This window comes from Papaver somniferum, chromosome 8 (assembly GCF_003573695.1).
Source record: "Papaver somniferum cultivar HN1 chromosome 8, ASM357369v1, whole genome shotgun sequence".
In the NCBI taxonomy this organism is placed as follows: domain Eukaryota; kingdom Viridiplantae; phylum Streptophyta; class Magnoliopsida; order Ranunculales; family Papaveraceae; genus Papaver; species Papaver somniferum.
In genome coordinates, this window is record NC_039365.1 from 163,809,075 (window position 1) to 163,822,544 (window position 13,470).

At 37.0% G+C, this 13,470-nt stretch overlaps 1 protein-coding gene and 1 pseudogene across 2 annotated transcripts; one reads left to right on the forward strand and one right to left on the reverse strand.

Annotated features, from left to right (window-relative positions):
- Positions 1 to 315: 315 nt before the first annotated feature.
- Positions 316 to 6,801, reverse strand: LOC113306361 (annotated as a pseudogene).
- A 428-nt stretch (positions 6,802 to 7,229) lies between these two features.
- Positions 7,230 to 10,449, forward strand: LOC113303813 (polyol transporter 5-like). 2 transcript variants are annotated; one of them, XM_026552893.1, is made up of 3 exons: positions 7,230 to 7,361; positions 8,470 to 8,671; positions 8,920 to 10,449. In XM_026552893.1, exons 2-3 carry the CDS (start codon positions 8,479 to 8,481, stop codon positions 10,281 to 10,283), a joined length of 1,557 nt encoding a protein of 518 aa, XP_026408678.1. In that variant the 5' UTR covers positions 7,230 to 7,361; positions 8,470 to 8,478; the 3' UTR covers positions 10,284 to 10,449. The 2 variants fall into 2 exon arrangements, with proteins under 2 accessions (XP_026408678.1, XP_026408679.1); XM_026552894.1 differs by lacking the exon at positions 7,230 to 7,361 and adding an exon at positions 8,088 to 8,210.
- The last annotated feature ends 3,021 nt before the right edge of the window (positions 10,450 to 13,470 follow it).

Below are 13,470 nucleotides of genomic sequence, written 5' to 3' on the forward strand. Positions count from 1 at the left end.
CCGATTTTGCTGAATCGTCCGGTTAACCGTAAAAATAAAATAACTATACTAGCTTAGCACATGTTAAAGTTGCCCAATAATTGCAAAATTATCAATCCTGACAATGCCCTACGGAGAGTAATTTGTTCATATGAAAAGTCTGGAACAAGCTATTGGTCTCGATTAGATCAGTGAATCCGATTAAGTTAAAGTGCAGACATTATTCAAAGTTTCAATATCTCAGTAAAGACACCAACAAAAAAAAAACATTCAAAAATTCAAAAGGGACAAATAATACCAGTACCAAAATAAGATGCCCTGGATCGACAGATATATCTACTTAGTGTCATCGAAATTATCTTGATCAAAGTGATGTAACCTAACATAACCATCTTCTTCTCCACTCGAGAAAGTTCTTCCGTCAGGGTTAAACGCCAACGCATTAATCGGCCCAAAATGCCCTTTTACAGCACCAATCTCTTCCCCACGAATCTTGTCGAAGAATATAGCCTCAAAGTTCCCAGCACGATGAGCAGTTGTAGTGACCCAAATAGCTTCTTGACCACCTCCAACAACGACATGATCAAAAAGCGGAGACACTGCAACAGCATTGATTGGACGTTTCGATACATAAGTCTTGATGATTTCCAATGTCCTGGTGTTCCAAAGTATAGCAGATTTGTCTAAAGAACCGGTTAGGAAGTGCGATCCATCTTCAGACATCGAGAGCGAAGTAATGTTCTTATGATGACCAGTTTCATTGCTTGATTCATTAAGCAGTTGTCCTGTCTCCGAATCCCACATGCGGACAATTGCATCTTCACCAGCACTGATTATAGTCTTGTTCAAGGCCCCCCAGACAACTTTATTAGTTCTTCCTCGGATTCCATTAATCGTAAGCACAAAATTACCAGTCTGTTCATCTGGATCCCTAGAGATGGTTTTTACATGAATGCTCGAAGTCTGAATGTTAAAGAAAGGATCTGTGGTAATAACGGCCAGCTTATGTTGGAGAATAATAATTAAAATTGATCAAACAACTAAATAATATAAGAGGCACTTATCTGATTTTTGTGTCTTCTCCTTTAGTTAACCGTTGATGTCTTGAACATCCTGCTAAACACCATAGAAAGAAGAAACTGGTAATGGTGGATTGAGGCGCATGTTCAACATACTGTCCTTAAGACAAGAATGCCCTGCTACACTCCAAAAAGGATGTTGCTATAGCCCTACTGGACATCTGCCTCCAAGATACAACAATCTCAATAAAGTTTGAAGAGCACACTCAAACCTTATTTCTATCTCGAACTTGGCAGCGGAAAAACTCACGAATCGTTAGCACTTAAAACCCTCGTATCAAACATAGAAAAATGAAGAAGAAGTACTCAACACCGGGGGATATGAGAGAGGTTTTTCTATATATATCAAAACCCTAGTGCAAATCCAAATATATATAAGCTAAACCTACCCCATAAAAACAAGAGATAATTTTGGAAGGTCTTTTAATTATTTTGAAAAACCGTTTTATAATAACTTTTTATTCACATAAAACCGTATTTTTTCCAACAATCCCCCACATGAATAAAAATACGATAAAACACGGAAAACAGGAAATATCACGAATAGGCATAGGTGTCCATAAGGTCTTAAACCTTTGCTTAATGAGAGGTTAGCTGAACTACTTATTATCCAGTGTCCATAAGGTCTTGAACTGTCTAACATTTGGTGTAACTCGCAATAACAACCACACATGATATCTCCAAGGTTGCTGCCAAGCTCCGCCGTTGTGTCCATTTTGGCCCTGGACGTATCTTGTTTCTCAGAATGCTATAGAGAATTAGCTCATATTCTCATAGGAAGCGACCCACTTCCTCATTCAGATAGGTGAGTTCCATCAAGAGTATTCACTGCTACACCCTACTTCAATCTTAAATTGAAACTATGGAACTCATTAAGACTTATTAAAAGTCATCCTTCACATGCAGTCACACTATCACATCTACACCATAGGGAAGGGACAGAGAATATAATTCTCTGATAGTGTTTACCTTTACCCGCCATAAATTAGTTGTCTCATTCGAAACCTTGATCTTGGGATCTCCAGTCAGCAAGGTTGAGTATCCTTCATGGCAAGTTTATTTTATATGAGCTTAAGTCCCATTCCCCCTCGATGTATAATTACGAACTATCTCTTTAGAAAATATTTTCGACAAAGGACCACTAATTTTTCTGTTGACTTCCCTAAGTCTATGAGGTTCTCTTTTGACTTTACATGTCTACTGAGACCTCTTTTTGACTTCACGAACCAACTAAAATTACTTCATTAAAGAGTATAGTTGTCTTACCGAATTAGCCTTCTCCGAGTATGTCTAGACTTTGTCATTGCTCATTTACTTTAGACTCACATAGTCAATTGAGTTTCTGCAATGATGGCCACAGGCTCCGGTCACAGAGGAATATCTTCTAAGAAGCATCTTAGTAATCATTCGTCTTCCTCTTATGCTTGAATTAAAGCACACGAACTTTGATTTCTTCAATATACAAGTTCATCTTGTCTGTTTTAAGGACTTCCTTAGACAGACACTCCTTAAGAGGATACACACATAGGCTAAGATTTTTACATAGCCTGAAACAACAACATCTCTTAAGGTCAGTACATTATGTATTACATACACAATTTAAGATGTACCTCAAGTATGGCAAGTCTTTAATCAGATCATCCCAATACTTCTCTTGAGACACAATACAAGGGTATTTGTATACATATGATATACTGCACGTTTACAACACACATTAAATGCATCGAGTTTGACAAAGACCATTTCCTTCAGAATTTCTTCTGGTTCCCTTTGATCCTTTAGATCATGTCAACTAACTTTGTCTTTCAGTCAAATCATAAATATCAAATATTCCATAAGTGGTTGTAAAGCATACAAAAAATACATGTACCATTCACTAGTACGTTCATTACAGCTTCCTCAAAATTAAGGTTAGTGCAATATATATCACATATTTGAAATTAAATATGTACCTCATGCATTCCAATCTCTGGTCCTCTAGTCAGAGCATCCCTGTGATTTCCCAAGGTAAACATGGACATGCAAATCTGTTTTACAACACATACTAAACAATTTAGACAGAAACTATATCCTCAAAATTTCTTTTGGTTACCTACTGATCCTTTAGACCACGTCAACCGCATATTAGTTTCCTGTCAAATCTTAAACAACACCGATTTATTAGTAGATGTAAAACATGTTTATCGTATCACAAGATATATCATAATAGAGGCAATCAGTAAGATTAATATCTAAGCTTATGCAAATATATATGTAAAGTCAGGTTGCATCAGGTGTACTTCATTTTATTCAAACCTTATAGTTTGTTCATCATCTGATTAACCTGTCAAGGATACTTTCTCAAAAACCCTTGTGTATCATTACACACTGACATGTGCAAATAAGAAGAACAATTTTCTATATTACTTATTTTCTCTAAATTATGGCTACCTGAAGTGGTCCATAAACACATGTCTTTCTTATCTTCTTCAAGGTTGTTTGATACATTCATCATATACCTTTCACAGTTGATGGATTGCAAGATCACATGTCTTTCCCCCCACATTTATGATGAATTCTAGACAAACCTCTTGATTTGAGCAAGTACACAACAGCAACAAATACAATAATTAATCATAGCAAGATGATCTACATCTCCTGTAGTTGAAAATCTCAGCACAAAAGAGCCTCACTATAAAGGTGTACAAACTAAATACCTTCTCAACGACAGTCACATTGAATAATTGTTATGAGTCTGTTTACCATAATTTACCAATTCCTACTACTCCAACATGAGATTTACACAACTCGAAATAAAACACGCACCCAGATGGGGTTTGGTACCTGACGCGAGTTCCAAAGTAGGAAATCAATTGTAAATTAACTTACTCTACCACCGGGTATAATTTTGCATGATGCAGGGCTCAATTTTGTTGGCACAATCTAGTGTTCCAGTTCCGACATCCATCGCCTCATCTTCGTACGGAAATCGTTTACCTGGATAACTTACACTTACAACCAAGTTAGCTATCAAAATTAATGATTCAAGAATGTGGTACAATTTCAACCGCATACGAGACTAGTGTATACACTTCAGCAATATACACCTCAGCGCATTCCTCATTTGATGCTTCTAGCTAGTGTTCCCGTAAAACAAAAGGAGTTTGTTATCATACATCTTAATATCCTTAGGCCTCATGGGGTTCTAGTGTACAATCCTTAAATCTAAGTACTGTTTTTAAGTCAATCTGCACTTGGTGATCTAAACTAGTGGATGCTAAAGATACATGGAATCGTCCAATACTTGGCATTTATTTGTTCTAATCTATTGCTAGCTTCCTCGTTTACTGTTTAGAGAAGCCCACAAAATCAACAAACCAACTACACTTTGAACACCTTCTCCTCAATAGTTACCAGGTGTACCACCGCACAACCAATTACCAAATTATAACAAAGAAGAAAAGTTGTGATTGCCAGAATAACATCTACAGCAAAATGCTTGCCCGCATATACATCTGACAAACTTTTATATCACTTTGGCCAAGACTTTGTGTTGCCTGTAATCCAGTCAACTGTCTCTGATTCATCCCTACATTTCTTACCCAAAGTTTCCTCATCAAGCACGAGCAAGGAAAGTGCCCTTCTCATGAGAAACTGAAAACCGTATTACTTTTCCATTATGAGCAACACTGCGGCACATTTTGACCCTCTGATTGTCTTCGATATAAGTCTCCAAAATAAAACATTCAAAACGTTTTACTAGATACAATCAAAATTCTTATATACTGGTGTCTGCTTAAGCTTTATGCCAACGTGTAAAGTCTCCCAATTCAAACCAATTTTAGATTAATAATCACCACTGGTATCTACTAATTTGAGTACAGATTACTCTACTAGTTGCTTCATTCAATTACGACAGTTGAATGACCATAGATTTGTGCCTCATAAAAGTCATACCAATGAACGGAACTCAATGACTTACTCCTTGCGCAAAGGCCAATTGATTCCGGTATTCCCTTGTCATCTCCTTAGCATGCGTATCAAGTCGGAACGTCGATACCAATGTGTAGTAACCAGACCATATGATAGCTTGTTGCTGTCATCTCTTTCTCCGACGTACCAAGTTGAACTGTTGAATGTACCTGACAGGTGGTAGCATTTTCCTGACCAAGAATCGAGCACCTGATCAGCAGAGAGATGCAAGAAATATAATCAGATTAATCCATCGACATGGTTAGATCAGGAGATCAATCACGTATTTGATCCTAATAAGGGGAGCAAATAATAGTATTTCAATACTAGACAAACCAAATCAAAGCAACAGATACAATATTGATTTTATGGTCTCAAATTTGGAATAAAAAAAATTCTCATTGGCAAGTCATCGAACAACTACGTAACAGAAATCTTAGTTTCCACTAACACGATAGATATGTTTGATTAAACAAGTAACTAAGATATGGTCAATTTTTATAACACACCGTGCACCACGTACATAAGCCATTAATAAGCACATACTAACCGATTATATGCTCATCATGATCACAAAAACAGTAAAGTGGAAAAAACTGTCATTGAATTTACGAACCAAACCGATTCTGTCACATAGATAATGAAACTTCAACTATAGTCTATAGAGCTTAATTCTACGTTCACATCCAGCTAGATAATCTTTTTCGCAAAACAGGGATTTGGGAGACTCTCTATATCTATCAAACTTCCCAGCACTAATGGGGTGATGTTATCCGCTGTATATAGATACGTGATAAGTATCTTTGCTTCTTAGGGTTCAAAAAATCCAAAACTCCACTTTACTGGTCCTAACTGATTAAACCCAATTTAACAATTTTAATTGTTATTAAAAAAAAAGTCTTGTCTTAAGATTGTTGGAGAATAACAATTAAAATTGATCAAACAACTAAATAATATAAGAGGCACTTATCTGATTTTTGTGTCTTCTCCTTTAGTTAACTGTTGATGTCTTGAACATCCTGCTAAACACCATAGAAAGAAGAAACTGGTAATGGTGGATTGAGGCGCATATTCAACATACTGTCCTTAAGACAAGAATTCCCTGCTACACTCCAAAAAGGATGTTGTTATAGCCCTACTGGACATCTGCCTCCAAGATACAACAATCTCAATAAAGTTTGAAGAGCACACTCAAACCTTATTCTATCTAGAACTTGGCAACGGAAAAACTCACGAATCGTTAGCACTTAAAACCCTCGTATCAAACATAGAAAAACGAAGAAGAAGTACTCAACACCGGGGGATATGAGAGAGGTTTTTCTATATATATCAAAACCCTAGTGCAAATCCAAATATATATAAGCTAAACTTACCCCATAAAAATAAGAGATAATTTTGGAAGATCTTTTAATTATTTTGAAAAACCGTTTTATAATAACTTTTTATTCACATAAAATCGTATTTTTTCCAACAGCTTATCCCCAAGTGCGAAATCTACAGCTCTAGCTGGAGTATCGAAATTGAAGGAAAAAAGCTCGGTTCCAGATTGAACATCCCACAGCTTTGCTGTCTGATCCGTACTTGCTGTAATAAGGCGCTTGGAGTCTCTTGATACATCACAACACTAAACGGCTCCATGGTGTCCTCTGTAGGTACCCAAACGCTCACCATCATTAGCAAACCACACAGTCGGTGTAGAATCTTTTGAGCATGAAAAGAGAAGATCACCTTCTCTGTTATACTTGAGATACGTCAAAGGCCTCTCATGGCCTTTCATCAAGATTGGCTTCATATCGTAGAATGTGCTTTTTTACCTTACTAGGGTTTCTTATATATAGGTTTCAATATTTCCTAAAAGTATCAGGGCTAGGAAAAGGAAATCGTCTAAGAAGCCAAACAAGGAAACAACTAAAATTCGGAAAATTGATGCGTGGCAGCTATCTGGCCACCCTTAAGCATGAATATGGCGGTTCCATGGTTCAATTTCTTCGCATATCAGTCGTGGCCTCACTGCCAACAGGGGAGGCTCTAGTTTCCTAACATTGGTACAATTCATGGGGTTCTTATGGGAATATCCTGCAACTTGGGCATAGTTATCTGTGGGTGTAGCAGAAAGTTGGTGGCACTTTGGACCTAAAAATTATTATTTGCCACGTGGCTTACACCAAGTGTATCTGTCATAAAGCCTCATACCTATCCCTATTATTTCTCAAACGACAAATGATAATCAACAAAATTTCTTCTAATTTCCATATCAAAACCTTCACAAGTTATCTTCCCCGAATTGGGTTTTTACTTTCCTAGTTTCACTTCCACATTGGAACGATTAACACCGCATGACAAATCTAACTGGTAAATTTTCTTCTTTCTCATTTCTCTCCATTAAACATTTCATGATTTATTCATTTCTCATGTTAAGTTCAATTTTTCGACTTTACAGTCACCTAATGGAAAACCCTAGGGTTACTATTTGATTGTTCTACATTAAACAACTTTTAATTCTCAAAATTTTGAGTTTTTCATCAAAATTGAATGAAAAATGAATTAGTAATTAGTAATTTGGAAATTGGAAATTGGAAATTGAAATTTATTTTTTTATTTTTTTTCTTTATTTCTAAATTCATTGTCATTTTTTTTTTTTTGGAACCCTTTATAAAATTTAAAACTTATACAAAGTCTTTAGTTGGTAACCTAGCAACAAGCTGGGCTCCAACACCTCTTTGAATAGCAATGCCTAATCTATGAAAAATAAAATTACCAAAACCACTACTAGCATCGTTATTAACAATACAATTCTTCAGGCGCTTGAAAAAACACAAATTATCTTCACCAGGTTCTCCAAGAGTAGAAAACGCTAAGACACCCAAACCATATCCAAGTGAAGCACACTTTTCCAAATATTTAGCTTGCTTACGCGAAACCGCCTTAGAAATAGCTTCACCAGAACCAAACTTTTAAGGTCAACTCCTTTTGACTTAGTCAGTATAGAGGATAATGCTTACTTGATCCCAGCTTGAGCAATTGTGCTGATAGTTTGTTGAATATGTGAACCCACATTGCTGAAATTCGCTTTTTCTATGACTTTTTTCAGCTTAATTAATTCGGTTCAGTATCTCATACATGGTTGTAACTGCTTCCACCATCCGGTTTAATGGCCATTGCTGTGATGTAGACAGTCACTAGTTAGTTCCTTAAGCTTAGGTGAGTTAGCTATGATTCTAATAGCAATGGGTAGATAAGACATGAATATTCGGAGTCATGTACACTTTAACTCATTACACACTCATTTCCAAATCTGTTGGGGTGCATAATGACTGAACAGTCTGAACTTCAATTTGCATGTCAATTTCTAACTTCCAACCATCACAACTACCTAAATAAATTCAGGTTCAGAAATTGGTATATATTTTTCTTTTTCACTTGTTTCTGAGACCATAAAGTTTTGATTTCTTCTTATAAGGTAAAAGAGATGAGAAATACAAAAAACAACTCAGTACTTGAGGTTGAGGATAAAAGCACGGAAATGACGGAGATCGGAGTAGAAGAAACAGGAGAGATAATCCAAAGTGTGGCTGATTCTGCTGGTAGAAGGGGTGGTATGAACAAATATGTGTTGGGAACTTCTCTCTTGGCGTCAACCAATTCACTTCTGTTAGGTTATGGTGAGTTAATCAACTTCTCTGAATTTTATCCTCATTCTGCTCTTGTTTTGTACTGGTAGAAAATATTTGTTCCCATGTTTTGCACTACACATTTGGTTGCATCGCATATGCCTTGCCACAGATCTTAGCCGGGGTTCATAATTAGTAATACCCTTGTATGCTAGCAAGTTTGTTTGTACAAAGACATTTTATTATGTATAATGCTTGTATTTCTAAGAGAATTCTTTTGTCTTTTTGTATGTCTGAAGATATTGGTGTGATGAGCGGAGCTGTACTTTTTATCAAGGACTATTTCAAGTTAACAAATGTCCAAGTAGAAATCATGGTAGGATCACTCAATGTATGTTCGATAATTGGGTCAATATTATCCGGTAAAACTTCTGATTGGATTGGTAGGCGATACACAATTGTTCTTGCAGCCTTAACTTTCTTGATAGGAGCTCTTCTCATGGGCCTTGCACCTTCATACCCTTTCTTGTTAGCTGGGAGAGTTGTAGCTGGAATTGGTGTAGGTTATTCTCTAATGGTGTCAACTGTTTATACTGCTGAACTTTCACCTGCTGCAACTCGTGGATTTCTGTCTTCACTTCCTGAAGTCTTCATTACTGTAGGGATTTTAGTTGGTTACATATCTAATTATGCTCTCTCAGGAATACCACCCAAAATTAATTGGAGAATTATGCTTGGAATCGCAGTTTTTCCTGCATTTGCGATTGGAGTTGGTGTTTTAACAATGCCCGAGTCACCTCGCTGGTTAGTAATGAAAGGACGAATCGACGAAGCAAGACAGGTTCTTCGAAGAACTTCTAGTGGAGAAGAAGAAGCTGAATTTCGATTACAAGAAATAAGTAAAGATATTTCAGGTGGTTCAGGTTCTGGTTCTAGCAATTGGAAAGGTCAAGGTGCTTGGAGAGAATTACTCTGCAAACCGTCTCGGCCTATTCGAAGAATTCTCGTTGCTGCGATCGGTATAAACTTTTTCATGCAAGCATCCGGTAACGACGCAGTGATTTATTACACCCCACAGGTATTCAAAGCAGCTGGAATTAAGAAAAAGAAACAATTGGTTGGAGTTACAGTAATCATGGGAATTGCAAAATCAAGTTTTGTATTGATTTCAGCAGCATTTTTAGATAGGTTTGGGAGAAGGCCATTGTTGCTGTTGGGAACTGTAGGAATGACCCTTTCATTAGCTGGTCTAGGTGTGGGATCTATGTATTTAGCTGGTGCTACTACTAAGCCAGTATGGGCCATAGCATTATGCGTAGTTGCAGTTTGTGCCGATGTTTCGTTCTTTTCAATTGGACTTGGCCCTATAACTTGGGTTTATTCATCTGAGATATTTCCTAACAGATTACGAGCTCAAGGTACCAGTATTGCGGTGTCGGTGAACAGGTTGGTGAGTGGTGCAGTTTCAATGAGTTTTCTTTCAATTTCGGATCGAATTTCTTTTGCCGGCACATTTTTCATCCTTTCGGGTATTACAGCTTTAGGTACTTTTTTCTTTTATCTGTATTTGCCTGAAACAAAGGGGAAGAATTTGGAGGATATTGGGGCACTATTTGAAGATAAAAAGGAAACCACTGCCAGTAGGGATGTAAGGGAAAGATAGATTGGAATGTCTTCTGTAAGGTACTTAATCAAACACCTTTAGGAAAAAGAAAAATTCTATACTTGTATTGAAACGATCAAATAGAAGTTTTGATGATTGTTATCTACACTCCTTTTGTTGGTTGTTTCAGTTTAATGAATTTCTTCTTACAGAGTTGACTTATTTATCTCATGCGAATTACTCTCCATGCACATTTATGCTATCTAAGATTTTTTTTTTCTTTTTTTCTTTTTGTGTTCTTCTCGCCGCTAAGAGCAACTGCAATGGACGAGTAAACCTAAATTTTTAGTCGAGTGGGCTGGCGTAGTGGGACGGACCATCGATCAAAATTTGATCAAATAGTAAAATCCAGATCAAATTTGGTCGGCGATCAAGACCAAATCCAAATATAGTCGGGCGTTAATATAATCTCCGCTACACATCGGGCGTTGATATAATCTCCGCCATTCATCGCGCGTTTGTATAGTTAACGTCCAACAAAAAGGCGTGCATATAAACTTCGCCTGAATGGCGTTGATATAATCTCCGCCATTCATCGCGCGTTGGTATAGTTAACGTCCAACGAACAGGCGTGCATATAAACTTCGCCTGAATGGGGCGTTGGTAAAGATAACGCCCGATGGGGCGTTCATAAACTTAACGCGCGAAATGGGGCGTTCATATACTTAACGCCCCACTCCATTTTCAAAGTTTAAAATTTTTGAAACTTGCATGGGGTGGGCTTTATACCTCCGCCCCATTTTTTGTTTTTGTTTTTTGAAGCGTATACTATACCAACGCCCCACGTGGGGAGTTATCTTTACCAACGCTCCACGTCGGGCGTTATCTTTACCAACGCCTGATCCCAAACGTAATCTTTATCAACGCGCGGCCAAATATACTCTTTTCCCACTACGCCACATGACGGACTAAACCCAAATTTGATCTTTTTTTTTTAATCTTTGGTCTTTGGTTGTACTCGCACCACTGTGGACGCTCTAAGCTTTCATAAGAATCTTAACCGCGGCTGCAACCCAATAGGTTTTGGGGCTGCACATATTGGGGGACATGATCTATGTAAAAGTTCTAATATACCCCCGATAAATTTTACTTATTCTTTTATTACCCTTCCAATAACATATCTAAACTTAGAAAAAAAAATTGAATCAAAATTGGCCTCACTTTCTTTTTCTTTTCCTATTCTCCATTTTTTTTTTTTTGACTATTTTTCTTTTCCTATTCTCTTCTTTTTTTTTATTGAGAAGAGTAAATTTTACAAAAATGGACTCGTTAAGTCATCAAAATAGTGAAGCAAGAGAAAACAAACTTACATGGAAGTATGCATTAATGCATTCCACTTACACAAAAGAGTTGACGAAGAAAATTCGGAGAACAAACCAGATTTCAAACCCCAATTAAACATCAAACACTTAACATCACAGATTAGCTGATTCAAATCCTTGCTTCCTTTGTTATGGATTCTTGCATTTCTTTCGTTCCAGACACACCACCAAATAGCAAAAGGAAGAATACTCCATATTTTATTCTTGCTATTCTTATATTTATTCCTGCTCTTATCGCCCCATTCCCATAACTTAGTTCTAACATCCTTGGCTTAAACCCACTTAATTCCAAAATTGTCAAGGAAATAGGTCCAGATATCAAACACCACATTGCAATGAAGAAAAAAAATGCTCATTCGTCTCCATACAATTAGGATCTTGAACTAGGCTTGCATTATATAAGCAATCAAAAGTAGGGGCGCCACTGAAACACAAAGTCCATACATGAAACGACACCTTCAATCGCAATTTTGAATTTCACAACTGTTTATCGGGGAAAGCTAACAAACCACCAGTTTCTAGAGCCGCATATGCATTAGCCACGGAGAAATGTTCCCCATATCTCCACTTTCTAGTGTCCTCAACATTTAATACTGCAGGATCCCCAGTGATTTGTAACAGATTTGCTACCTCCAACATTTCTTGTCCATTCAAATGTCTAGAAATTAAATCACTCACCATAGCTTCTGTTTAGCGAGATGATAAAGAGCAGGAAACAATTAATTGAGAGGGTATTCACCGATCCATACATCATCCCAGAAATGAATGCATAAACCAGATCCAAGGTTCAAAACCGTACCAGACTTAACAAACTATCTTGACTTCAATATATCTGACCATAAACTATGATGAACTGATCTCCTTGTCAAAACAATTCTTTTTGATGATGAACTATCTTGACTTCAATCTGCCACCAGAGTCCCAGACATTGGTAAATCAATTATAGAAAACCTGTTAACAAAAGCTTTGAAAGATTTTCTATTACCCAATGCACCACCCGCAATGTTTCTTTCATCTGCCAAAAGAATTGCATTAAAATCCCCTCAAGTAACCAAGGATCATCAAAAAGAATTCTAATATCTCTCAATTCTTTCCAGAACTGATTGTAATACCCTGTAACAGATGCACCATACACAAATGTAAATAACCAAATGAAATTATCAGCAACATTATGGAATTTGACAAAAACATCGAATGCTCCCAGCAAATGATCATCCATTTGGATGATTCCTTCCTTCCACATAACAATCGTGCCTCCTGAAGTACCTTCAGATAGATGTAGCTGCACATGTTACTTCCCCATAGAGACCTAATTAGCTTATCATCCACCAGTTCTGTCTTGGACTCCTGAGTTGTACAAGTAGTAGGATTATTCTTTAAAATTGCATTATGCAATCAATTTTGTATCTTGACCCAATCCCCTTACATTCTAACTCATAACCCTATGTTCCATTAACAGTTACAGAAGTCCTAGAACTAATTGGATTAAACACTGAATCCAATTCCAAACTTTCTGATTCAAAAGAGCACTGAACAACTTTGATTTGATCCTCCTCTTCAGATGAAATATGTTGATTATGTTTCTCCTCATTCGGTTCCAGCATACCTAAACCATCATCATCATCATCTTTCAATGGTATTTCCATGTTCATAGCAGGCTTTGAGTCTCTAACAATTAGCTCCTTATAAATCAATCTCAAACTTGGATGATCTGTGGATATGCCCAATCTCTTATTGAAATTCAATTAAGCTTCAATTTTATCATTCAAATCTGTACCAGAGATATCAGGGTTCTCTTTACTCTCTCGATCCGAGTATGGAAAAGAAGAAGCAATAATCTTTTGTGACGTGTTTCCACTAGAGGA

Bases quoted from the DNA above. Each gene is read 5' to 3' on its own strand.
- LOC113303813 (XM_026552893.1), top strand. From the start codon at position 8,479: ATGAGAAATACAAAAAACAACTCAGTACTTGAGGTTGAGGATAAAAGC. The intron at 8,672-8,919 runs GTGAGTTAATCA...GTATGTCTGAAG, and splicing joins TTCACTTCTGTTAGGTTATG to ATATTGGTGTGATGAGCGGA.